General features: G+C 45.5%; 1 protein-coding gene across 4 annotated transcripts in view; it reads right to left on the reverse strand.

Moving 5' to 3' along the window:
* The window catches only part of Cadn (neural cadherin), a 297,368-nt gene that overhangs the window by 20,618 nt on the left and 250,205 nt on the right, over positions 1-26,545 (reverse strand). For all 4 annotated transcript variants that reach the window (XM_077686006.1, XM_077686008.1, XM_077686007.1 and 1 more), the window contains exons 20-33: positions 25,212-25,387; positions 23,165-23,395; positions 22,374-22,633; positions 21,807-22,066; positions 19,528-19,661; positions 16,240-16,488; positions 14,265-14,474; positions 11,676-11,966; positions 11,327-11,574; positions 10,282-10,559; positions 8,110-8,458; positions 5,855-6,103; positions 1,420-1,603; positions 878-1,348 (exon numbers count right to left, since the gene is read on the reverse strand). In XM_077686006.1, the coding sequence (XP_077542132.1) occupies positions 878-1,348; positions 1,420-1,603; positions 5,855-6,103; positions 8,110-8,458; positions 10,282-10,559; positions 11,327-11,574; positions 11,676-11,966; positions 14,265-14,474; positions 16,240-16,488; positions 19,528-19,661; positions 21,807-22,066; positions 22,374-22,633; positions 23,165-23,395; positions 25,212-25,387 (3,590 nt within the window). The remainder of the gene's footprint in view (positions 1-877; positions 1,349-1,419; positions 1,604-5,854; positions 6,104-8,109; positions 8,459-10,281; positions 10,560-11,326; positions 11,575-11,675; positions 11,967-14,264; positions 14,475-16,239; positions 16,489-19,527; positions 19,662-21,806; positions 22,067-22,373; positions 22,634-23,164; positions 23,396-25,211; positions 25,388-26,545) is intronic.

Genomic DNA, 26,545 nt, shown 5'->3' on the forward strand with positions numbered 1-26,545 from the left:
ACATTGGCATGTAAGGGTACAATTTGCCAATATGCCCCAATGGTATACTACTCGATTTGTTGAAACTCGAACAGCTGCTCTTCAAACTTCACCGGTAGCTTCTGCTGAATTGAGGTGGTCTGCCACAATAAAAAAATTTTCCTTCACACGAAGCTATTCACCCACCATAATGCCTTACAGGTGTACAGGGGAGTTTTCACTTCATGGGCAAGGTCTCATTCTTCCCAAGCTTATTTCCAGGAAGCACTTTTGCTGCTCTACCACAAACTCCGCAAACTTCTTTTCCAGCTTGGGGTTTCACCCACAGTGAGGGCCATGTGAGCCCTTCCGGCTTGACATGCACACGAGTACAGCCTCCTGTTGGCACTTCTCTTTGTGAATTATCAGCTCATTGACGTCAATGCATGACCGAGCTTTCCAGCTACTCGGCCATCGAACCTGCTCATCTTTTGAAATAGGCATCGTATTGGATGCTTCGAGTCACCATTGATACACCATTGTCCAAGGGTGCGGAAACACAAAAGGCCACAGGTGTACTGAATGACCAGGTAAGCTCAGAGAAAATGCAGCTGACTGCGTGGTGTTATCAATGTGGGACAACAGGGACAGTTGTGACTTTCGTGAATTTGGATTGGCCTGGAACATGGGAGAGCATGTTGCCAACATGACATTGAAAAACTACAAGCTTTCAAAAAGCTTTAAAATGGTCAATTTTGTGGTCATCTGAATTTAGAGCGAGGACAGATTTTGAGCGGCAAAAATTTGGTCTGAAGAACTCTCATTATACACACAAGAAAATATGGTAGGCACAAATGCAAGCTTGACAAAATTCCTTCCCACTACCAACTGAGAAAGGCGAGGAGGATAAAACACGCACCTTCCTGGTAGTCGTTGTCGACGACGGTCACCCCGGGGCCGACATACTGGACGTCCCCGCCGGCGATGACATTCTGCTTCTCGACCCACATGTGCTGGTGGGGGCTGTGCCAGTCGAGCAGCTCGTGGTAGCGCCGCCCGCTGCCCCCATCCAGGGCCAGGCTGGCCGAGGCGCCGTGGCGCAGGGCGCGCACCGTGTGCCACTGGCCGTCGTTCACCCACACCCAGGGCAGCCAGAGCTCGCGCTCCTCCGACGCCCGGCTGCGGTCCAGGTTGAACCGAAAGCGCAGCTTCTTGTCCCGGATCTCCAGGATGCAGTACTCCCGCCCGTGCTTGCTCGTGATGCGGAACAGCTCCCCGTGCTTCTGCCGCGTGCGGAACTGCAGCTGGATGTCCGTCTTGTACGGGTGCGGGTCAAAGGGCAGCGCGTACTTGATGTAGCTGCTCTGTTGGAACATCTTGGACTGGGTTTCTGCCGACAGGAGGGCAATGAATGAGGGACAACGCTCCCCAGGAGGGGCCACACGCCTCGCTGCTGCTCACCTCTGTCACAGTTGGGGCCGTGCCAGCCAGGGTCGCACACACACTCGGCCCCCTTGTAGGTGCCAAGACAGTGGCCGTGGCCGCAAGACTGGTGAAGCAACGCCGCCTCACTGCACGAGCTCTCGGCAGGGGGACATCCGGCCACGCTGTTGTACGAGCTGCCAGGCGAGCCCAGGTCGTACATCTGTCGGGGAGGCAGCCACAGTGAGGGCGCTGCTGCTAAGTGCCCGCTGCCCCCGTATAGCTGCCAAAGCAGCTCTTCTCAACAATAACTTGGTCAGGAAGAAAATGCGAAATTGATGATCAACCCATGGTAGAAAACGTTACGCAAGGCAAGGCCTACTAAAGTCAACAAAACTACCAGCGACAAGCGATATATCGAACGAGAAATGACGCAGAAGTGCCCCCCCTAGTTGGCTTTCCCTCGGGATGGAAGAGAAATTCCGCCGCTGCACCCCTCGAAGTGGTTCAGCATGGCCGCTCATGGCCAGCTGGCAGTTCTTTCCCCTCCCTCACTTCGCTCTCCCTGAAGGGCGAGCTGTCGACATCCCCCCTAGCAAAAAATGACCCCAGCCCACCCGCCATGCTTTTTCTTCATTCGTTGCATTTACATTGTCATTGACAAAGCCCACACTTAGTGGGCTTTTTCGAAAGTTAGTGGTGGCTAGCACTAGCCTCACCTAATAAAGGCATGTTTAGTCATTCTAGCTAGTGCGAAGCGGCGAAATTTTCCTTTCGCTGTGAAACTGACAATGGTAAATCAAGTCGAACTTGATGAGAAGTCAGACATCCCCATCAGTCATGAGATTCCCAAGAACACCTTGTCAAAGTAGGTTCTGGGCAGATGTTACTAAAGAAACCGCCCGAAATTGCTTCAAATCTCCCGGCTTGTGCGTGCTGGCGATGACTGAAAATCCTGAAAACTGCAATGAAGCCACCGCCAGTGTTGCCAAAGTATGGAGCGAGCTGTCTTGATGTTCCGGGCACCTCTGTCGGATCAACGGTCGACCAGTTTTGTGAGTGTGGATGATGGTGTTGCAACCACAGGAGAGTTTGGAGGACTACATTTCCAACATCGTACCGAGTGCAAGTGAAAGCGGGCACAACGACGATCCTTTGCCCACAGCCTCCGAAGTGACTGGTGCACTCGCACTAGTCCAACACTTATTCGCAAATGTGAAAGATTGAGACCTCAGCTTCTCCAACCCTTTAGACAATGTGAAGTGCGTACCGTCTCGGGATGCGAGGCTGTTCAAGCAGAAGAAGGTACAGAACTATTTTGTGCGAAAATAAGGCAGTTTTACCAATAAAGTGTTTTTTTCTTAAATTCTACGTGCTTTTATGATGTCCAGTTCCTTAGGTTGCTTATATCGAATTATCCCCTATATCAAACTGATAGGTGTTTTTTTTTGCGAGTTCGATATAACCGGGTTTAACTGTACATATTTTGGGAACATGCAAATAACTATTGTTGCCTTTGAAGTGAATACAAAGGAAATAATGATTTTCTTTGAATACCATATTTTCGCGCGTATAACCCACACCAAAAGTGCGAAAATTTCAGTGGCAAAGTAAAGGGGCACATAATACGCGAGGTTTTTCCTTGAGTACAGCTTCCCGGCAATGCGCGTTGTTCTATGAAGCTCCTACGCAGTAACACTGACTAAGCCTTCCATGTCAGCGATTGCGCAAAACATACAAGAACAATGGAGGGCGATTCCAGGTAAGATGCTGCAAAAACGCTTCAAAAAATGCTGCATCACAAACATGGATGGAACCGAAAGTGACCTTGTGTACAACAGTGAGGATTGCGGCTCAAGTGATAGCTCTAGCGACAGCAGTGACACTGAGTGAATTGTGACTTTCACCTTTCAGTCAGTGTATTCTACTTCAAGTGGGAAAAAAAAAAAAAAAAAAGGGGGGAAAAGCACAGGGACACAGACGAAACAAAGGAAAGACAGTACAAGCGCTGTTTTTTTAACATGATGTATAGCCAACTAGCCCAAACCCAAGCCTCAGTCGTATTGTACTTGCTAAATATAAGCTTTTCCTGTCTACATGGTATGTGACGCAATGCTTGCGCAGTAGCTTTGGTGCAGCCTATCCTGTATCAAATGTGCGGGCAATACGCAAGGATATTTTTTCTTTTCCGGCGGGCTGAAAGTGAGGGTGCGGAGTATATGCAGGGGCGGGTTATACGCGTGAAAATACGGTAATTCCAAAGCGAAAAACTTCAATAGTTGCAGAACAAATAACCAGCTGCCATGTACACTGCAGTAGGAATTCAACTGGTCACAAATTTTCATGCAACAGTCGAACTTCGACAAATGCAAAACAATTCTCAAGGCACAAGTTGCGAGCCTAGTGAACTGAGCGGCATTTGATCAGGGTGTCTGCCTCGTTTCCCTGACTTCCCGGGTTTTCCATGACCATTTTAGTTGAAATTCCCTAACCTATACAACAGGCACCATTTTGTGAAAATGGTCCGTGAAGCATATAAAAAGCGTAGAGAAAACACATTCTAACGTAGGGAAAACACATTTGTTGCAACTACCCTAATTCTCAAAATGCACTTCGATTAACTTCACTTTGTTCGTTCAGTTTGAGGTTTGCTTGCCTTGAGTTACGGCTTGAGAGAGTTTAGTTCATCTTGAAGGATAGAAGCTTCAAGTTGCACTTCAGCAAGCACCTTTTGCTTTTTTTCTTGCTTTTTTTCTTGATTGTCCTGGCTCGACATGCAACATGACCCTAAGGCATGTCTAAGACATGGTGATGCCTAAACCATGTGATGTTACTTTTTGATTATGTAATTGTGGCTCCTGATGTCACAAGAAAGAAGTAATTTCAAGATTAACTCCCAAAAAGATCTGCCTTTTGAAATTCGCTGGAAAAAAAAAAGGCGTGTTGTGCGTGCGATTTGGGCATCATCTACATCGTCCCTCCGCGCAAGTGCACCCAGCAACCTAATCCAGCTGCGAGCTGCGTGAACCGCACGACGAGTTTTTGCACGCGATTCGTGTGTGGTATATTCATGGCTGCCTCGACGATTTCAAGCCTGCGGTGGCTCCTTTCCTGCACAAGCAAGTGCGTTTGTGCCTTGAGTAGCATTTTAAAGAGCGGTTAGAAGTGGTCGTTGGAGCTACCGCACTACTCCGCGGCTGGTGCTGCCGCCATGTTGCTGGCACCTGCCGCTTGGCATGCACAGTGCGGGTGGTTTCCGCGGCGGCGTTAGCGCGCCTCTGGCGTGCACGGCGCGTTTTCACTTGCAGAAAAACCAGAAAACGTTTTATGCGGTTCACACTTTCGTCGCACGCGAACGTGTTGCATTCGGTAACTTCTTGGGTGCCTCCAACACTGGTTTCCCCTATTCTAAAACTGTGTGGGCAGGCCCCGAAGTGGTTTTCCCTGACTGGTACTACTTGTTTGAAAAATTCCCTGACAATTTCCTGACTTTTCCCAATGGCTCAAAATTCCCTGACTTTTCCCGGTTTTCCCGGTCGCTAGACACCCTGTTGATGCACCAGGCAGCAATCCTCAGCAGGGTTTTTGTCAGTAGCTATAAATTAACCCTTCAGGCCCTGGTGGTGTCATCACCTAAAAGTTCCTATAGGGCATAGAGAACGCAACCAAAAGTGCTAGTTTTCTGGGGAATTGTTCTTCAATGATGCCTATTGTGATAGATATCACTATTGTTTCATTTTAGTGGAACTTGACGCTACAAAGAGAAGAAGCTCCGTTGAAGATGAAATTACGACATTGAGGCTGCAAAAAAATGGCGGTGCGAGTTTCCTTCCGAAGCTTGTATATCTATAAATACGTGTACTACGAAGCTCATTTTTTGTTTGTAGGTTCATGTTGTCATGAAATTTAGGAAAATAGGCAAAAGTGATGTCTCTGCCCAACACAAAATTTTTAATTGCCAGATGTCCTAATTAATTACCTCCTTAACTAATCTGTTAATATTTGCACTTTAAGCTCTATTTTTTTGTGTGGGGGCTTATGGGAACCTAAACTTTAGGAAAATACACAGAAAATTTTGCTTTGATTGAACTAAAAAAAATCAGGGCTGAAAGGGTTAAGTTCCGATACACAACAACAACACTAGTTATGAAAAGTGGCTTAGGGTTTTGGTTGCATGCGACAGCATTTCAACATGCTTACGAATTTTTTTTCCCTCCTTTGCACAACAAACAAAGGACAAAAAAAAAAAGCTGAAATGTGTCTTACATGGTATGCCGGATGTAGGATATGCAGTACTTTTATAAAACTGAATCCTAGCAGATTAAACATTTTTCAGCATACTTTTTTTTTTTTTGCTTGTTCCAGTTCTACATGCCCCCTGAATGCAACACACCCAGAATTTAGTACACAGTGCCACAAAAATAACTGAATTTAGTTGCCCGCTACAGAACGACAAGGAAAACCACACACTTACCTCGCTGTTGTGGATAACATTTTTTATACATCCTTGAAATCCTTCAGTTGTATGTCGGTGGCGCCAAGCATAGGCACCCAAATCCTTGCCACCAACGTGGGTTCCACCAAGCTGGAGTGGCGTGTTCACATTCAGGAACTCGTTGAATTCCGGCACCTGTGTGCTATTCTCACAATGGGATCGGTCGATGGTTTGGTTGCCCTCGTGAGTCCGTGCCGACAAGCAGTTGTCAACCATTAGCCGCACAGACTGTAGGGAAAACGCGCAAGGAAGGTTTCACCAAACTAAGGATTATATGTTGGTGACAACTTACATTGAGGCTAGCACAAACCAGAATGCTTTATGTGCACTTTTGCATTATAACGTAAATATGGCCCTGAAATGATTTCTAGTATCTGTGGCAGGCCCATGCCTTTAACACACTGCCATGGCCTTTTGATGCACTCTCTCCAACCATGCAGGGGTGAGACGGCTAAATCAGATTTAGGAGCAGTTTCTGGAGCAGCGAAATCACGATTTTGGAGCAGAAGAACCTTGATTTGGAGCAGAAGAACAGCATATATTATGTCCCCTTAGGAGCCTAAACTCTAAACTCGGGAAGGGGGGGGGGGAACAATTTTTTAACCGATTTTGAATGTACATATCACTGAAACAGCCTTTCAATAGTTTTTTATAACAGAGTATCACAAGGTGTGAACTGCACTACCTTTTTACAAACCATTTTTAAATTCTTAGGCTCAATGCATACGTAGCGTGGAGCACAGTTGAAAATATCAAATTGAAAAACTAAGCAATAGTAAGGCATTTTTATTATCACGTGAATGCCGAAATTTTTATTTTTGTAATCCCAGACTCGGCTTTACGCCCAAGTGTAGAGCCACGGCAAAAGTTGCGCAAAGCGAGGTGACAGTCGTCGCACCCCACCAGCCCTCCCATTTCAATCCCCAAGATGCACGTTCGCTATGATCGTAATTTGGGTAACGTTGGTATGTTTAGCCACCTCCTGCTTGGCATTACATTTCACTTCAGATAGATGAACCATTATTAATAGCGTGCAATAATAGCCCATCCCGCTATCGGACACTGCTTGAACATTTTACGGCAATGTAGCCTGCGCCGCCACTTCTGCAATGTCAACCGTCCCATTCCCGCCGCTCGCTCGCTGCCTTTGTAACACCGCCATGAGTCCGAAATTTCAATTCAAGCATGCGCCGCGCCTCACACTCAATGCCGAAACACGGCGCACTCGCGGACACCACGTTGTTTTTGATGAACTCCCGTCTTTCGAGGCGCACAACTTCCCGCAACACATCAAACGACTAAATGTAATCCCAGCCACCCCCCTAACCAAACCCACGGCAGAAATCGGCGAAGAGCGCTCTGCCTGAACCACGAGCAACTTCCTCGCCTGGAAGCCTAGTTTGGAAGTAGTTTGGCGCCTCAGTACACATAAGTATTTTTTCTACAAGACTGCAATGGTTTTCGAAGGGAAAAGTTAAAAAACCTCACAGAATATAACTTCCGCAACCCGACATTGTGACTTTCGGAAAAACCATCTCGGGGACAATTTTATGCGGGTTTTTTTTATTGAATGATCAACCAATTAAACCTTTACGAACAGCATCACCTTGGGGATGGGGAAAATTATGCCGTCATTAAGCAGTTTTCCTCAGTAAAATTGACGGGAGCGTTAAAATCCTTGGCTCTCAGACTGTTTTGGAGCAGTTTGGCGCAATTTTTGCAATTTTCAAGCTTTTGGAGCAGCCTGGCACAGGAAAATAAATTTGTATCAAAACTGTGCAATATGCGCAGCTGTCTCACCCCTGACCATGACACGTGAAAAGGGTAAACATGGCCAGATATTGAGCCCCCTGAACATGACCTGCTTATACATAGCTGCTTCAGCCGGAACCTATGCTGCACAGAGATGGCACTATGAGGTGCCACCTACGCTGACACAGTGTACATTGTTTGCGCTTTTTTTATTGTAATTTTCAAAAACCCAATCAAGGCCAGAGATGGCACCAAAGGCAGGTGTGGTCTGCCTCTCCTAAAAACATGCCCTGCCCTGATGAAATCTTTCCCTGCTCTACTGCTTACCATTCTTTAATGGTGGTGCCTATGTTGCTTTTGCAAATTTACTTGGAAATTTTGCAAATTGTGAACCTATTTATTTTTTTTTTACCTCACCAATTCCAATTACACGCAGTTGACCCCCTAAGACAAAAACGTCCCCACTGAAAAGCCCTTCTCACCTGTCGGTCCCAGAAGACATCCAGTCGGTGCCAGTTGCCATTGTTGAGCGGCTCCTCAACGTCTACAAACAATTCCGCAGTGCCCGAGCCAAAGTCCAGCAACAGGCGGGGCCTTCCGCCGTTGAGTTCGAGCGAGATGAAGTCCTGAATGACGATCTCGCCTGGGTCAGGCCGGGAGATGGGGCCGTTGTAGAGCAGAAGCCCTGTCGGGCGGTCCGTCATGAACTCCAGGCTCAGGTGGGAGTCCTCGCACTGTTGCAGGGGCGGGAACCAGGCCCAGCCCTTGCCGTTGAAGTGCCGAGTGGTCTGCTGGCACTGTGGTCCGTGGAAGCCGGACTGGCACCGACAGCTGCGTGAGACACACCGCGGTTGCCAGTAAGTACACGTTTTTCCAAAACGCAGAGCTGCACGAGTCCCCTCAGTGTACGCTGGCTGGTTACTTCTCCAAGCAGCCCCTTCAAGGGAAAAAGGAAAATTGCTGAGAACTCCATGACTAAGCCTACCTGCAGCCAAGATTTTTGTGCTAGCACAGGCCGGAATGGGATTTCTACAGCTTTTTTCGAGCCTAATATGGTTGCAGTGAAACCACACATCTGCACATCATCTTGTCTCTCCTTTTGCTTTCTAGCTGCTAGAGCTCATATTTCAAACAAACAGGAAAGACAACCAACCACAGAAAGTGCTCATTATTGACTTTAATAAGCTGTCTGCTGATGAACACGGACACTATAAGGGTGCACATCACTTTGCAAAAATTTAAAGGGCTTGACCAAGAGGCTTTGCAATGTGCAGGTTTAGGGGCATTGGATTTCGCAAACCTGCAAACATTTTGCATATTCTGAAGCCTTTACAGGGTTGATTACTTTAAACACAGAGCCAAATCTCTTAAAAGTCATTCTGTTTAATGTTTTCATAAAGCAAAGATTGAACTTGCCCATTTATTTTAAAGCTCACAAAATTATCTCTTTGGGCCTTTCAGACACGCCCACACAGACACCACAAAACAAATCATTGCTTTCTTTTGCCCTTTGACACCTCAGGCCATGGCCTGATGTGTCGTGAAGCTAGTACCCTCCTATACAATAGCCAACTGACCCACCTTGGAAGCAGGCCAACTACACACCAACTCATACATTAGTTGCCAGTGCATCCTGGCTATCGCAATATGGTTGTAGCTAGCTCACCTTGGGCTAGGGTAGTTTGATGTTCTGAACAGCAGATTACAAATCCCAAAATACAGTAAGAACGTGTTAATTTACAGCCCATTAATTTCAAATTTAGGACAATTCAAACTGACCACCACAGTCTCCGAACGGATCCATGTATCGGAGTCTTGAACAATTACTTTAGGCATTAGTTTTAGCAGGAACAGTAATTAACTTAAAGACAACATTGAATCGAAAATTGCAGTGCTTTGTAGACAAAGTGTGCGACTATCAAAGCCCATCTGGCATAGTAATGTGCCTATTTTAGTACATGTTAAACATCTGCACGGAAGTGCACGTGATTTCCCAGTCCTAGCTCCATGTGGATCTATGTGTTGCTGACAATTCGAATAGTCGGCAAGGGAAAAAGAACAAACAACCGCCATTGTGCATCGTGCATGGGTTCATTCTGAATATGATGGCACCAATTCACGTGTTGTTGCTTGTGGCTTGAGGGAAAGGAAAAGGAAAGATCTTTGAGCTCGGCAGGGGGCTCACCTGCACACAACCCAGTGTGGGGGAAGGGAAATAGTGGGGCACTGAAAGGATAGGGCAGAGTGTTAAAGAGCACTAATTCACCTTAATCATGCGGCTAAGGAATATCACAACTGCTACCTGGTGGAATGGTGTTGTGCTCTTCTCAGAAAGGGATGTTAGCAGGTGCCTCAAATCAAGTGATAGCTGAAATGATTAGGTTTCAGGGCTTCATGGCGTAGGTGTGCAGCATGCTGCTTATCAAAGGTTGTTTTAGTGTGCATGGTTGACAGGCTTATGACCAGCTTATGACCAGCAAGGCTCGATTGGAAGGCAGACTATGCAATTTGCAGCAAAGCAGGCAAGGCTTCCTGTGCGAGCACTTGGTTTCTGTGCAAGCCAGAGGCCTAGTAACAGTTTAGTGAACCTCTCGGCTCAAAGCATCCCCATGGGCCCCTGTCCGGTAGGCTTGAGCAGAGCGGGTGGCACTCACCTGATGCCTGTATATGTGTCCACACAGCGGCCATTGTTGTAGCAGGGCGGGGGCCTCTTGCGGCAGGACTCAATCTCGGAGAAGTCTCGAGCTCCACACGTGCACTTGGCCTTCACCCAGGTGTTGACCCCCACAAAGGATGTCCGGTTGGCATTCACCATAACCGGCTGCCGGTCGATCATGAGGACGTTGGTGCAGCTGCCCTCGCAGTTGTGGTTCTCCAGCAAGCACTCGTCTATGCCAACCATGGTGATATTGATGCCCACTTTCTCTTCGATCTGAAACACAGGTGCAAGATGTCCTTTGGTGAACTAGACTAGAACATACACGGCTGGAACTTTCCCAGAGCTGTACCTAAAAAAACTGGTGAGAGACGGAATACCCGCATGCCAGCAAGCACTGAGCACCAGTCAACATTTGCTGGGTTCACCACTATCACTTCAATACGTGCAAAATCAAAAATTATATACACAGTATATTGTCATTATAAATAATAGCCACCAGGACAGGAAACAGACTTCATTATAAGTTGAATTTTTTAGGAGCAGGGAAGCTTTGCACTGCATGCACTGTTCGTTACAACAGTCCCACTAGTAGGGTTTACTGTATTTTCCGAACTTCTTCACAGGCCAAGTTCTCTTTCGTATGCATGCTTTAAGCTCATTTCATGTTTGCAAAGTGCTTTTCTTTTTATCTTTTTTAACACCCCTGGCATTATGCTAAAAAGCAAATGTAAGGACACGTGCTGGGTGGAGAAGCTAGAACAGCATGCCTTGTAGTGAAGCCAACTTTGTTTCATAACAAGAATTTTTTGAACATTAAAAAAGCACTGCTCATTTTCGCAAAAAAAGCAAACACTATTTGTGAATTAGAGTTTCACACATTGCACTGAAGGACTGTATTTCTGCGCTGCCACTTAGGTCAACACAGCTGATGTTTCTTACAAGTAAATAAAATTCTGCCGCTATGCTCCCTCAGGCAGTCTGCACTTTCCCAAAGATGAAAAACGGTATTGTGAGCACAAGTTTAAGCTGCAGTAACCCACCTCTCTCCGATTGACGGCCACTACCCCGTTTAGAAGGCTGGCCTTGTAGTATGGGGAGCCGTGAGCAGAGAAGCGAATGTCAGTTATGGGTGGGCGTGACTGCTTCAAGATAACGCTGAAGATGTCCACGTTGTATGGCTTGGTCTTGATGCGCTCAGCAATCAGATCTCGGAAGATCTCATACTTGCTCTTCACCTGACGTTGTTTTTTCCAATCCCAAACTCTTATGAAGTCTTCGTCAGTAATCCCTGGAAAAAAACAACGTTCATGGGGTTGGCAACTCGCAGCAAATGCACAATTTATCTGGAAGATAAATCACCCTGTAGACAGACGTTTTATTACCACTTACCAGTGACACGAATGGAGCCAGAGTTGTAGATGGCCTCCTCTGGAATTTCTTTGACAGTGACGGTCACATTAGCGTGGGCATCCATCGTGTGCATACGGTCATACACCAGAAAACGCAGCGAGTAAGTGCCCGGCCCGGTCGAATTGAGCATTGTAATCATGCCTGTCTGGCCGTCCATGTCGAAGTTTGGATGTGCATTGTTATTCTCCCAAAAGAAAGTCTTGTCCGGCAAGTCCCAGTCATCCAGATCCTCAACATGAATACGCCCAATTTTTGTTTTAGGAGATTCTCCTGGAAGAAACCAAAGCAAAGTGAACACAGTGATGTGATTGGCCCTAGTAATTTTGGAGCAGAGAAATGGGACCTTACTGCAACCACAAAGAGTATGTTGGAGATACAAAACAGGCTTTCTAAGCAGAAGGAAGCATACTTTGAGTATTGGCATAGAAAAAGAATAATAAAAGGCCCACAGGAGCATCCAAATGTGTTTTCTTAAGTATAGACTAAATTCTATTCACAAAATTATATTGGTACGCTTGCTTAACCTACTCTGTCACACTTTAGGCTGTAAGCTTGCACATGTCTTTTGATATGTTGCCAAGTGAAAATGAAATGGTGCAGCCCCGCTGCCAAAAGCCCATAGAACAATCTAAACTAGTTTTGTTTCAGAATGACTAAGGGTGGGGAGAACGACCACAACAACAAAAGTAAATTTAGAGGACCTTTGAATTTTTAAGTCTTTTCCTCTCCCAGAACGTGAACTTGTCAGTGCAGGCTTATCTCGAGGGCAAAGATTTCTTTTCTCAATGCCAAGTTTCCACCTGGCCTGGAAGTTCTCTTCAACCAGCACAACTTCCCATTTAAAGTCTGCAGTATATATTGACATCGCTTGTATGATGACCCAGTATAATGACCCAAGCAGGCAAAGTTGTCCTACAAAACCGAAAAGGAAATCTCAAGGAGCGTGAATGCCTGTTACTTGTGCTCTGGTTGGCCACGGTCATGGATGCAAAGTGGCAACAATACCCCCTTTTTGCTGAGCCTTCAGGTGGCGCTAGCTGAACCAAGGCGGGCCGCCGACTTTTGTATCCAATGTTATTTTTTTATGTATCGGCTCGAAATCAAGTAAATGCAGAAAGCTCACACAATCATACTTATTTCAGGTAAGAACCACGCACAAAGATGAGAGGCATGCAGATGAATATCAAGCACACTTTACTACAAATATGCAGTAGAACCTTTTAATAATGATGCACCAAATTTGGTGGACATGTCAGATTTCTTTTTTACCAGTACGATAAAAATTCTAGCACACACTAGGCACCCTCACAGAGGCAGCTGAGAGCTGGAACATGCGTAATACTTAATGAGTATTTCTATAAATGTATTTATTGCCAATTTCCTGGCCCCCAACGGCTGCCGGAAAAGTAAGACAGGGGGATCTAACATGCCCCCACAATCTGCCCACAGCACATGTGCAGCTTTCTTGACGTCACCCAGTTCAAGGCACAGCAATGGGGCCGCCATGGGCCACCAGTGCCCCTCGTACTGCTTGGTGATTGGTGCTATCCGTGTCACCTTGATGACCATACAGGACCCCATTACCGTCGAGATATAGGTCGATTTTTTACCCAAAAATTTTCCGAAGAGTCACCCCTTGACCTATATACCGGTAATTGGCTTAATATTAGTTGTCATCTGGCAACCAGGCAGCCCATCGGGATCTAAAACCCAAAGGCACCATCACCACCGGCATCAAGCGGACGCACCGCCACCTTTGTTTGTGGCTCCTTTCCCGTTATCTCGCTGTCAGTGAGCGTGCTATGTGAGTGCATGCTATTTTCTTCTTTCTTAATTAAGAGAACTTCAGGTACTTGGCGCCAGTTCACACAGTGTTTACTGGCCACCTACACAGTCCGGCTCCCGCGACGATCTGCTCACGGTCATTTCATACTTGGCGCTCGCTTCCTAATGACATGGTCTTGCGAGTGTTTAAAAAGTGTCTCATAAGCAGTTCTCCGGACTGCCCTGAGGACAAATTACTGTGTGTGAGGCAGCCAGATGGAAGCAGTCATCCTACAAGAGTTCAGACAGCTCTAACAAGTAACAGATGAAAAATGTGCTCATAGCCTCAATAAAATGATGCTGCATACGCAACTTTTTTTTTTCCATTTTCTCGGCCGCAAGGTAAGCAGGTTGACCTTATTCCAGCTCGACCTATATTCCCACTTATACGGTACTCATTTGCGTGAGCCATTGCGATAAGGCAGTTTTACAGCCCACAGTAAAATGCTGCAGCATACTTTTACGTTACTAAATTTCAGGCCTGCAATGATTTTTTAAAAAGACACAAAAATCAAATTGATGAATTTGCTGATTCTACCGCCGCCCAAAGATGCGCATAACTGAGATAAAGTACAGCGGACTGATAGATAATAGTGAAGTACTTATAGATTATATTTGCTATGTTTGCTAACATTAGCTATGTGACAGAAATTTTTGTGACCATGAAGGTAACAAAGCACAAAACGAAATCCCGTCAACCCGATATAATGGACGTCACTTATGGACGTGCCCGTGCATACACACCTTTGAAGTTGTACACGAAAATACTCTTGCTGCCCGGGTGCATGCGGTTGTCATTGATGTCCCCAATAATAATCGTCAGGGTGGAGGTTCCCGTCAGAGAAGGATTGCCGTTGTCCTTGATGAGGATGGGAACCAAGTACTCCTTCTGCGTTTCTCGGTCAAACAGTTCCCTGGAGCGTACCACCGCCATACCATCTCCATTGGCACCAGCTGGCAAAACAGAAAACCAAAGGAGTTACTACCCATTCACTGTGCACCAAAAAAAAAAAGGCCCAAAGAATGGCTGCAATTCTGTGCTGTATCTTCTTTAGTGTGAAGCCATAGAACAACACAAAGTCCCTAAAATGTGCAACTGAACGTAACTGAATATAATTTGAGGTACGAAACTTTACGAGGCAGCATTAAGCCATGGTGAATAGAAAGCATGAACACAGGTCCCCTGCATATAACTAAGTACGAGTAACCTGTCACTGGTAGGTCGAAATAACCCTGTCGACAACCACGCCACACAAAAAACCAGTTCCACAAATTTCAGCACCAAGTTGCTGCAAGTGTGTCCAACAAATAGCAACGTTGCCACTCACAATTAAAATTGAGGCGGCAGAAATCACAAGAAAAAAAATGCTTCTGGCATGCTGAGCTTGATTTTAATAAAATTCTTGTACAAAATTTTTCTGCAGAGTTTCTTTTTTTTTTTTTCCAAGCCTGTGAATGGGACACACAGGTCTAGCAACCACAAAAAAAAAAAGTTCAAAACTTTACTAAATGCAATCTATCCAAGTATGCTTTGGTTTTGCCATGGAGAACTCCAAAGATGACAACCTGCTGTAAAATTTTATTTCTCAGCCCACCACTTGGTTTGAGTAAGTGCTGTTAGTGGCCTCACCCACACAATTACAGCATACAGCTGTAAATGTGTGGATGATACAGCTGCTACAGCAGCACTGCTCTGCCAACACCCCTGTCCAACTCTATTCATTGTCTATCTCAGACTTCCGGTTCCTTTGCGCAGAAAAATAGCATTGTTTTAGAATGTGCCACAGCAATCACAGCTACAACAAGATGCTAAGAGTGTTGCTTCGCAAACACAGTGATTTCATTTATCTCGCATTTGAACTTTGTTATCGGTACTTTTCAAAATCAAGGCCCCTGAAGCTCCCAATAAACAGCAGCCACTTCAAGCGTTTATCACAGAAATCCAGATCAGCCTTTTTTTCTTTCCTCCCATTCTTATTCGTGGACGTACATATTTTATGACCAGCAAGGCTCGATTGGAAGGCAGACTATGGAGGTGTGAAGCAAAGCAGGCAAGGTTTTCTGTGCAAGCATTAGCTTTCTGTGCAAGCCAGAGGCCCAGAAACCGGAAATACAGAGTAGACTACTTATAACTAGGGCTCCGGGTTTTCGGATTTAATCCGAAAAAAATCCTAAGAACACTCACCAGTGAAATTTTCGACAATTCGGATTTATCCGATAAACACCGTTTGTGAGCACACGGCGGCAAAATATGTACACGAGTTCAAACAAAACACGTGAACGGAAGGGAACCTTCCTTTTGGAGGAGAGCAGAAAGCGCGCCCTGCATTAGATGGCCGACGCAGTCCTTTTTTTTTTTTTTTTCCCCCTTTTGCGCTAGTCGATTAGCGGACCCGCCAAAAAACTGCACTAAAAACGGTATTGTACTTCGGAAAACGGCGTTTTAAGCAACACATGTATGCATTGAGTTCCATGGGAGGCAAACCAGTGGCCACAAAAACCTGCGTTATATCCAGTCCCGCACTATAAGCGGTTACTTTTTAAATGGCCTACACTGTACATCGCAACTTGAAATGTGTTTGTAAAGTACAGAACTCAGAATTTCTCCCTTGTGTGATATGTGGTTTTCTAAGGTGAAAACGCACATAGCGAGTGCACTGTTTCCAACTACTGCGAGGCAGAGGGGCTTTTTGCAATATATTAGGAAAGTTGTACGCACTAGGGTCGTGCTCCACACGGAAGAACTGCTGAATCATCTCCGGTGCGTTGGGATCCATGCGGAAGGTAAATGGAGGGCCATTGTTCTTGGAGCGGTCATCATCATCAGTGGCCAAAATCTCTTGCACTTTCTGTGGAGGAGTGTGCTCGGGAATGACTGGCCTGTAGTCGTACTGAAACCTTGGCGGGTTGTCGTTGATGTCGCTAACCACAACGGTGAGGGTGGCAGTCGCAGTTCGTGAAGGCACTCCTGCAAGGACGCCCATCGCATATCATATTCAACACATGCACACACAAAACACTCTGGTGTTGGCGGAATATCGGGGATGTCACCAATGGCACTATTATCACTTTCAGTGGCAAAATAACATGTTGTCCACTTCATATATATACTAGGATATTTTGATGGCAATACAAGCCGGAAGTCCTTTAAATGCAGCAAACAATTAGTTTACTACTGAAATTTTGAACATATTACATTGGCCAAGTATGGCGATATGACAATAGAGCATGCCTACACAGGAGAACAGAACAAGTTTCCATGTTGGTCATGAAAACAATGCGGCTGCAGCATCTCAAAATTCTAGAAAAGAAACTAAATGCTTCACGCTATCTGCAATGTGGTGGCGGATCACCCATCGGGGCTATTTCGCTTCAACTGGGTTGTACATACTCAGGAAACTGAACACTACTGACCAGGGCAAGTGCTTATTCATAAGTGCATGAAACTTCTGTGACTGGCCAGCTGGTGGTGTCCACATGATCGGCCACAAGAGCGGCTGTGTCGCATCTGACACCACACCCTCTCCACGTTTCTAATGCAGCACCAAGAGCAAACTCTACTGCAGCAGAAATTGCCACGAGTTTCAGCTGTGGGACAGCACACACACGTCATGAGAAAATGTTCGCTTTTTTTTAAAATGTCATACAGTTTGCTTTGCTCAGAATTTCAGCATTCGCACAAACGTACAGTAAAGGTTGGCAGCCTTTTTACCCACAAAAAATGCGGATTGTGTGGGGTGCATTTTTTTCAAAAACAAGTTTATGACAACTGCTTTCCCTCTTTATTTTCTTTGATATACCCCCCTTGCTTGTGTCTTCCACATGCTAGGTCTTGGTTGCTGAACGTAATCATCTAAATGAAGACAAGCACGCACGTTAAAACCAGCTGTCAGATAAGGTTGAGCATTGCATAAAATCCCATTAAAGAGGCCCAATGACAACATACAACATTAATTAGACTTTGGTAACTTATTCAACTCCATTCCAACCCCAAAATGTGTTGTTTTTTTTTAAATCCAGAGAAGAATGAGAAATGAACAAGCGAGAAACTTTCACAGTTCATGCCACACGATGTCACCAGTTGGGTGAAAACTAAAAGCGTGGTGATCACTGTATTAACTGCACTAGCACTCAAGGGGTACGATCAAATGGAAGCAGAGGCACCATTTTGTCCTTTGCTGGTGGCTTCAGTTGACGGCCGCCAATCGCACGAACACGTACTGGTGGCATCATAAGGACGCAACGAGAAAGTGGCTGGTAAGTCACCACTGCTTCACCTGTTTTCCTTAATAGGTGCCTAGATTACTGTAAAGTCCTGAGAGAACACCCTCCCCCAAAACTTTGCCCACTTCCCTACAGGGGTGAAATATTCAATTCACTAAAAGACCCCAAACGTCGCCCACCCCCTACAATTCTGGAAAGCTCCCTCCGGTAAAACGCCCCACGGCTGCGAACTCTGCCAATGTCTCGATTTTGAAGAAGAGAGTCAGAACCTGTCTGGCATTTTTACTTGATATCTCCGTAGTTTTGGTTGGCGGTGCGGCCACATTTTTTTAGTTTTTCGCACCTGACCCGAAAGTCTGCCCGTTTCACTTGATACCCCAGTAGTCTGGGTGGGCGTTCTTGCGGAATTTTACGGTATTTCTTTAGTTTGTGTTAAAACCGGCGTCTCTGTTATTGAGTCAATGCAGTCTTTTGAAGAAACCAAACTTGCATTTTGTCTCCATCGCCCCTTTCAGTAACCGCATCAGAAACTTAAGGCTGGAGTTTCACTTGAGTGGCCTATCTTATCCCCACTGCCAGCTTGCTATCTCTGTTCAAAGGTCAGACTTCACTCGGCAGAAAGGAGTGGCAGGGGCAATGAGAAAGGGACTGGCAGATATGGGAGTGCTTTTTACTACCTCATGGCCAACTGCAGGCGCTCTCTGTAGAACACGCACGTCAGCTGCATTTTTCCAGTTGAAAAGGGTGATGTGCTCGTAGTGCAAAGAGGGAAAAATTGGTAATTCGGATGACCAATGAGGGGTGCATTTAGTAGTCGTCCCCTCATCTTAGCTGGAGCAACCCCGCATAAAATATTCTGAGTGCAGCCTTCTTGCATTCAAAACAGGAGCGTTGGCTCTTCACCCATGATTGAGTTGTGGAAGGCATGCTCTCCTCAATCATGGTGAACATGCAAAGTGACGACCAACAAAAGCAACTCACCAGTCATATCCTCCAATTTCTGTTGCGAGTGCACCAAAACACTCTCTTCTAACACCAGTGCTTCTAACTTAAAACAATTCTACAGTGAACTCGTTGAAGCCCTATTTGTAGCTGAAGTGTGAAAATTAACCCATGTAATTCATTATTAGACTATTAAGTGGGAGTCTCAAGCCTTCGTATATCTGTAACTGACAGCAAGACAGAACACGCCACACACCATTCATGGCTGCCACACCAATTACCACTACTAAGTCAGACTGCTTCACAAAGCATGTTCATGCCATCTGTGTGCTCTATTTTGGTTTCCAGCCATTTCATAGTTCATGGACACTTTTTGTTTGTTCAAGAACAGGTTGCACAGGCTAAAGGCACTGCAATCCTCTGTAGAGAAGTTAGCACTGCAGACTTGCAAGTGTGTCACCATATCCATTGCCAACGAATCTATGCGTAGAGCACTGCAATGAAAACAGGACTTTCGAAAGCACTGATGTTTCTCATTTAAAATGCTTGCAAATCGGCTCAAAAAGCTCAACACGACCTATGCATCCTAGACTTTAATCAGGAAAGGTAATTAGACAACTGACTTTAGTGTCCCTTTAGGGTTATGGAGTTCGAGGCCATTAGCTCATTTCATTCCTTAGAACTTTTTAGCCAACCTGAGACACTATCTGAGAACTTTGAAAAACGTCGCTGCTTAATTTGTTCAATTATTTTCCCCCACAAAGGAAAGCACTCGAGATACGGGAAAGCTAGGTTTGCAAAGGGTGTGTCAGAAATGCCAGCTGCAGGTGCTTGCGCTCACCATCATCGATAGCCAGTATCTTGACTTGGTGCCGGGGAATGTCCTCTCTGTCGAGTGTGCGCTGAATTTCCACAACGCCATTGGGGTTGATCTTGAATTGGCGCTTCTTGTCGGAGGACCGGTCAATCATGTAGCTAGAAAGGAAAGCCTTGGTTAAACATGATCCGCACAACTACACCACATCACGCTTTTCAGCGGCTCGCTCAGAGTACATCAATGAATCGCACCAACCACAAGGGGAAGCTCATGAAGGCATTAACAAAGGCGGTTTCTGTATGACGTGCTCTGTTGGCAGGGCATGCACAGCTTCTGCGTTGAATCTTCTACACAGACTCAACATATCGAACCGCTTGTGACGAAAAATGCAAAATACAAACAACTTGTCAGTATTTCGGATGGACACCGTCAGAATAGAGCAACTATTATTTAAAAAAAAAAAAAAGCGCACGAGGCAGAATTTACACAGTGCCACTTCAGGAACACAGTTATCAGGAACTCCCGAGAAAAAAAACTGTGCTGCATTAGACGAAAGTACACTTGGGCTATGGCACCTCAGTTAGCACAGGGCTACAATTAATTAAGTTCATCTGGGATGCTGAAAATGTACACACGTCATCACATCCCCAGGCATTTCTGCTTTTTCCCTGTACAAGAAATACGGCCCCACCAGGCAGGGAAGGAATTGAACCACCAACTTCATGTGTAGCAACAGAATGCCTTAACCCTTTCCGGTCCGTACCTTTTACCCACTTGTGCGAGAAAAACCGCGAAATTTAACCTTGTACCCCCCAAGTCGGGCGTACCCCAACAGCGGACCGCTAGAGACGTATTTCCGTGTACGGTCGTGTGAGCATGGCCCGACATAGGACCGCAGGGGGTTAATTAACCACTGACCCATTCCGGTAAGTGGCAACTCCTGAGTGCAATCCATGTGGCTGACACACTAACCCAATGGCCCTGCTACAAAATATGCACATGTGTTGTTGCGCTGAGTTCACGGTAATCACTCAAAATGCTATGTCTCACTATACCTAGTAGAATATATCATGACATTGTAGAAACAATGCATTGAACATTTGCAAATCAGACAATCAAATGTACACCTGCAGCCTTAAGCAAATGCCTTTTAAAAGCCCTGTCACATTGGAAAATATAACAACATTTACAGCAAACGATATTAGTTGTTAAGGCCATCAGGTTGGCGCTACATGAGAATTCTGAATGACATTCAGCGCGAACAGTAATCCGTGATCGAATGAGTTTGGGGAACACATTTACGTTAGCTTCCGAACCGAATGAGTAGCCCCGGCAGCACTAGCCCATCATAAAACAAGGCAGTTACTGAACACTAAACTGAATAACGAACTGCCAAAAAACAATGAGTAAATCAATATTTTCCCCCACATCTCATGTTTATAAAAAAAAAAGGCAAACAAGATCTTCCCAAAGCTACACCATGTTCTCAGCCACCCAGATACAAATTTGTTGTTTACTTTTCTCGACTTGTGATGTCTATTTATATCTAGAACAGTGATACATTTCTTTTAATTTAAAGAAGTTGATTTGTTTTGTTTTAAAAAAATTACGGGTACAAAAGCACTGACTGAAGTCACATTTACGTTATTATCTTGCAATTCTGTGGGTTTGATGCTCATCCCTGCTGTCGTTATCAAGTGACATTTCTTTCACCGTGCAGACCCGCATGGACAAACCGAGCGAATGCATCATCTGCCATGTGACAGCGGTATAATTATCAGCACATCAGAACTTTGGGTGCATTGCTCATCCTTTCATCCCATGTTTTTGCATGTATCTATACACGCCAGGCATGTGAAATGTTTCTATTTTGACTGGTGTTCCAATGAGCCTGCTATGCTATTCCATTCTTGTGCAGATGCCAAAACATTCTAACCAATGCGGCATAGATAATTCAACGTTAAATTATAAAGATTTGCCCAACCCGCTTAAATTAAATTAAATTCACTTGCAGAGAAATCCCCGACCAAAAAAAAAAAAAAGTTGGTGCGACTCGGCCACATGTTTAGTGTCCAGTCCACAGGACAGCCACACAACACCAGCTGACACATGTACTAATTAATGTCCATGTTCGATGCAGGCTATGTAACCATTCTAGACTATCATCCTTTTTTGGCGAGATTTCCACTGCTGTTTCTGACAGTGTGCTCGGCCGACATAATACATGCACACTGCACCCGTGCCAGCAGCTGACAGCATTCCAACACTTTAGGAGCAAGGAGAAAACAGAAAGAGGAATTTACCTGACACGAGACTTTCCACCCTGGTCTGCATCTGTGGCCTTGAACGTCGCCAGGCTCGATCCCACCGTAGAATTCTCAGGAACTGAAACTTCAATGTTGGGCCTCTCAAACTCCGGTTTGTTGTCATTTATGTCCTTTACCCTGACTTTGACCTTTGCATAGTCTGCATGATATGGGTCCGTAGATTCGCCGCCATTGTCGCTCACTTGAATCGTGATGTTGAAGCCAAAGCGCTGTTGCAGGTCTTCATAATCCAGCGGCTGGAAGAAAATAAAGCTATGCAGATACGTCTGGAGCATGCCCATGAAAAGAAGAGTCTCTAGCAGTGCCATATGCGCTTGAAAAGGTGAAGTTAACTTGGCAGGCAACATGTTACCAAAGTGCGCCTTTTGGAGCCTCAAGAAGCAAAAAGTTTGGAAATGAATACGTATCTGCCAAAGTGATTCCCGAGAAAAATGTGACAGGATACACACATCTAATTAAAACAAACATACTCTGGATTTATATCAAGTGCAGATAGCTCTTGGCCCATCCCAGCACTCACAATGTAGAGGACAAGATACAAACCTTGGCAATCTTGAGCGAGCCCGTGCCATCTGAGTTGGTGACCATGGTAAACTTGTCAGAGCCAAACGTGTTGTCGATAACCTTGTAGCTAAAGCGGTTAGTCTCAAGCAAGTCTCCATCATTGACAGACACCACTAAAATGGGGTTCTCAGGAATGTTATCTGCTTCTGTTTCTTCTACATCAACAAACCAGTCCTTCTTAGTAAACTCTGGAGGCATGTCATTGATGTCCTTGATCTTGATTGTGGCTGTGCCAGTTCCTGAAATGGATTATTAACCGTGCAGAACAACACTGTAAGCAAGAAAATAGCACAACAAAAAGTGAAGCACCACAGGCAAGCAACAAGCTAAGCATAGACAGTATGCACAATTGAACATTTTCTCGCTTTCCCGCACTTTTTATTGCTGCTTTTTAATTTTCCATATAGGCAAAGATTCATTCATTTGCTTGTTGTTGCTTGTACATTATCTGGCCTGCTCCTTAGAACTACTGCCTTTCCCTTTCTTGAATAGATTGCTGTTTTCCACTCCTGCCTAGGCCTTCTTAATTGAAGCTGGCAGTGTTGTGTAAATAAATAAATAACCTTTGTGCCACCCCATATGAGGATGTCCGACAACATCAGCCAATCTTACATGCTATGCAAGTTAAGTTGGAGAATACAGAATACAACCCTGTCGTCCATTTCATCATCTGATAAATATATATATAAACTGCCAGTGAGGATAACATCAAGAACCTAGTCTACATGGCATACCTGTTGCAGAAAATACAGTCAACATGAAGTTGTTACCTTTGAGCCCTCCACCGTCCACAGCGACCACTTTGATGGTGTACTCGGGGTTTGTTTCACGGTCAAGACAGCAGACTGCCGTTGAGATGACGCCAGTTTCTTCGTCGATAGTGAAAATGAGCTCTCCATTCTCATTCACCTGATTCTGCTCAATGGAATAGGCCAATCGTGCATTGTTGCCCTCGTTGGGGTCATCGTAGTCGGTGGCTGTCATTGTCATCACTGTCATGCCTGCAAGCCCAAAGCAGCACCGGTGAGAGAAGCAGCAGTGAAAATGGCCTCACGATAAATGGCACCAAGGAGACGACGAAATCAGCAGGCCGGAGCTTTACTGTTGCAGGCAAAGCTCACGTTTTACAGGCCCGCAACATCTCACGTCAGAGCAGAGCCCCGGCATGATGGGCCTTGATATTCACTAAAAAAAACTGCTTCATTAAAGCAAAACTAAACCTTACCAAGCCCTGACAAAGGCAAAGTGTTGCCAAGAATGATGCTGATGGAAGGAAGGACAGCTGCGGGTTTCCCTGTCTCTTGGTACGGTCAACAACTATGTGCATTGTCTGCACTGGACTAGAACAAACTGGGGCACCTCCCAGTGGGCTCACACTTGAACTGCATGGTGCAATTCCAGACTCTGCTCCCGGGCAGGCAGCCACACACACACACTGGGGCTCTTCGATTTGCACTCTTGGACTCACCGCGGATAGTCCGCGGGTAGTCCGAGGATTCCCCAAAGCCGTAGGGATATATGGGAAAATCGAATGCCGGACTGCTTCTCGGGGAGTCCGCGGCGAGTCCGAGACTGTAAATCGAAGAGCCCCACTGTGTGTGTGCCACACCCTGGGGCCGGGCCACTGTGCTGGGCACTGGCTGTCTTTCTTTTATGAGGAATGAAGCACTGGCCTGGAAAGCAAAGTTTTCTAAAAAATAAATTGTAATTCTAATCTACAAGTTCCCAAGAAAGAAGGGTAGTTGTAAACCATTAATTAATGAGCTGCCAAGGACTCTAGACAGCAGTTAACCAATTTTCTAATGTTTTTGCCTTGTTTTTTCAGAATATTTTTTTTACCACAAAATCAACTGCCCCCCACTATTGTTGCATTAGGAAGCTGATCTATTTGAAAATGCAATTAGGCTCCACATTTATCCTTGAAATTTCCTTGTAATGATACGACACTGCACAATTTATTTTATTAAAATATTAGGATTTCCCCACCTGATATCTGATATGGTTACAGCTTTTGCTATACCAAAGCCAGGATCGCACGTCAAAGTTATGCCACACAGCCAAATGCTAGTAGCACATTTGAGGCTGAGCTTGGTTTAGTTTGGATATGAATATCTTGAGTGCATATAGGTAGACAAAACAAGGACCACATCCCAACCAGGGACCCCTCTTACAAGGCAACCATGCAAATACGGGTGCTTTACGATGTCGCACTTTAGAATTCGTGTATTCAGTAGCATGGAAGACTTAGTAGTACTGGGACACTGTAGAGTGCTCATGTTAGTGCCATACTAACACACAAAAAAAGTGTTTGTGCTGGCGGGGGGGGGGGATGTTACATGATGAAAGTACACCTGAGCTATCAGGCACTTCATGGTGGATTGATGAACGCCCTTAGGCTTTTCAACTAGCACCAATCCTCAACCAAACCTTCCATCTGAAAAACAGCTGCTGGGAAGATGTACAACTAGATGTAGTCACCAATTACGGTCAATCACAGTAACAAATGAACACATAAACCTACACTTAGCGTGACAAGAGCAGCCTAAATTTGCTTCAGGGTATGCATGGCTCATCTTGCCAGCACTGTAATACTTTTCAAAATTAAGATGAATTTGTCAAGCTCTCACTCTCACTTTCAATCAATTCATTCCTACGTTTCTCAAAATTTACATTTTCTCTTGGGCTCAGCCCTCATATTAAAGTGAATTCTAAAAGGCCAAAATATACTGTAGCACTGAACACATGTCCCACCCACATAAAAGGAAAAGGAGTCGGGAAAAAAAGAAATAAAGAGGCAAGGTGGCAATTTAGGCTTACCTGCTGTTCCATTCTCAGTGACATTGCCAGTGTAAATGGCTGACGGGAAGAAGGGGGCGTTGTCGTTGACGTCCTTGAGGTTGACGAGAACATCCGCAAAGCCCACCAATCCATTGCCCCCTTCGTCCTCCGCAAAAACAGTGAAGCGCCACTGGGAACGTCCGTGTGGAAGATCCCTGTTGAAACAACCAGGAGTGCCGTTGGGCACAGCAAAACTTAGCACATGAAAAGCAAAGTTACGAGCTTTGCTGATTTCTGCGGCTGCCTCCTCTTTTTTTTTTTTTTTCCCCGCACTAAAAGAATCCCTGGTGCACAAATTTATTTAAACTGAAAAATGAGGAGGCACTAACGATTATAGAAGACCATGAAAAATGTACAAAAGGAGGAATAGTTAAAAAATTATGTAGATAGTACAGTAAAAAAAAGTGTCGGCTTCCTTCAGTTTAACACTTTCGTGACTGCGCCTATTCCCGCCGATCGTAAGTTATCGATGAATACAAATTCAAATTTTGGCGCGCTCCGATCGCTTCTGGACAGCTACCGCAATCTAAAGGGTAAAGGAGGAAGTATTTTGTCAGTTTCACGTTCGAGTTTCTTTTCTCTGTTGCAGGGGGGGTGGGGGTATTTTTAAATGTCCTTCGCCGGAGGCGAGATGAGCTCACAACGGTTTCTGTTATGGCGTCGACGCTGCTCGCCAATGTTTCACGCGAACGGCTAATTTCGACGAATTCTGATGAATCTGATCTGGAATCTGTAGATGATGCTAGCAGCACAGACACGGAAGATGACCTCGATCCATCAGGCTTTACACGGACAGCGAAAGTGCGTCAAAGCGCCTCGGAACATCAACATGTGTCCGCTGGTGAGTTCCGCTTTCTTCTGTAGTTGTTTCATCGAGAGTGCGCGTTGGTGTAAACAGATCCGGCCTGTTCTGAAGGTCACAGCTCTTACCGAATTTACTCGAATCTAGGCCGATACTTTTCTTTTTAAAAGTCGTTCACGAAAGTCGGGGGTTGGCTTAGATTCGAGGATGCAGCTTTCCTGACACCGGTAGACACTCAATGCCATCTTGCGGCCACAGGCTTGCAGCTTTGCAGTATGTGTGCAGTATTGTCTACTAGAAGCAGCTTCTTCTAGTACACTCTATTTGCAGGCTGCATTTTACTCCTTTGAACGTTGTGAACCCAGCTCTCAACGTTTCGTGCTTGTTTGCTTGTGTCGCCGCTTGACCTCGAGAAGCTCTTGTGTTTGCACCACAATGGCGCCCACCAAGCGGTGCCACTACACCGCGGCTTTTAAGGGGAAGGTAGTCTTCGAGGCCGAGAGAACTTCAA

This window comes from Haemaphysalis longicornis, unplaced genomic scaffold (assembly GCF_048455015.1).
Source record: "Haemaphysalis longicornis isolate Haplotype H1 unplaced genomic scaffold, Haemaphysalis longicornis Haplotype H1 scaffold_1, whole genome shotgun sequence".
Classification (NCBI taxonomy): domain Eukaryota; kingdom Metazoa; phylum Arthropoda; class Arachnida; order Ixodida; family Ixodidae; genus Haemaphysalis; species Haemaphysalis longicornis.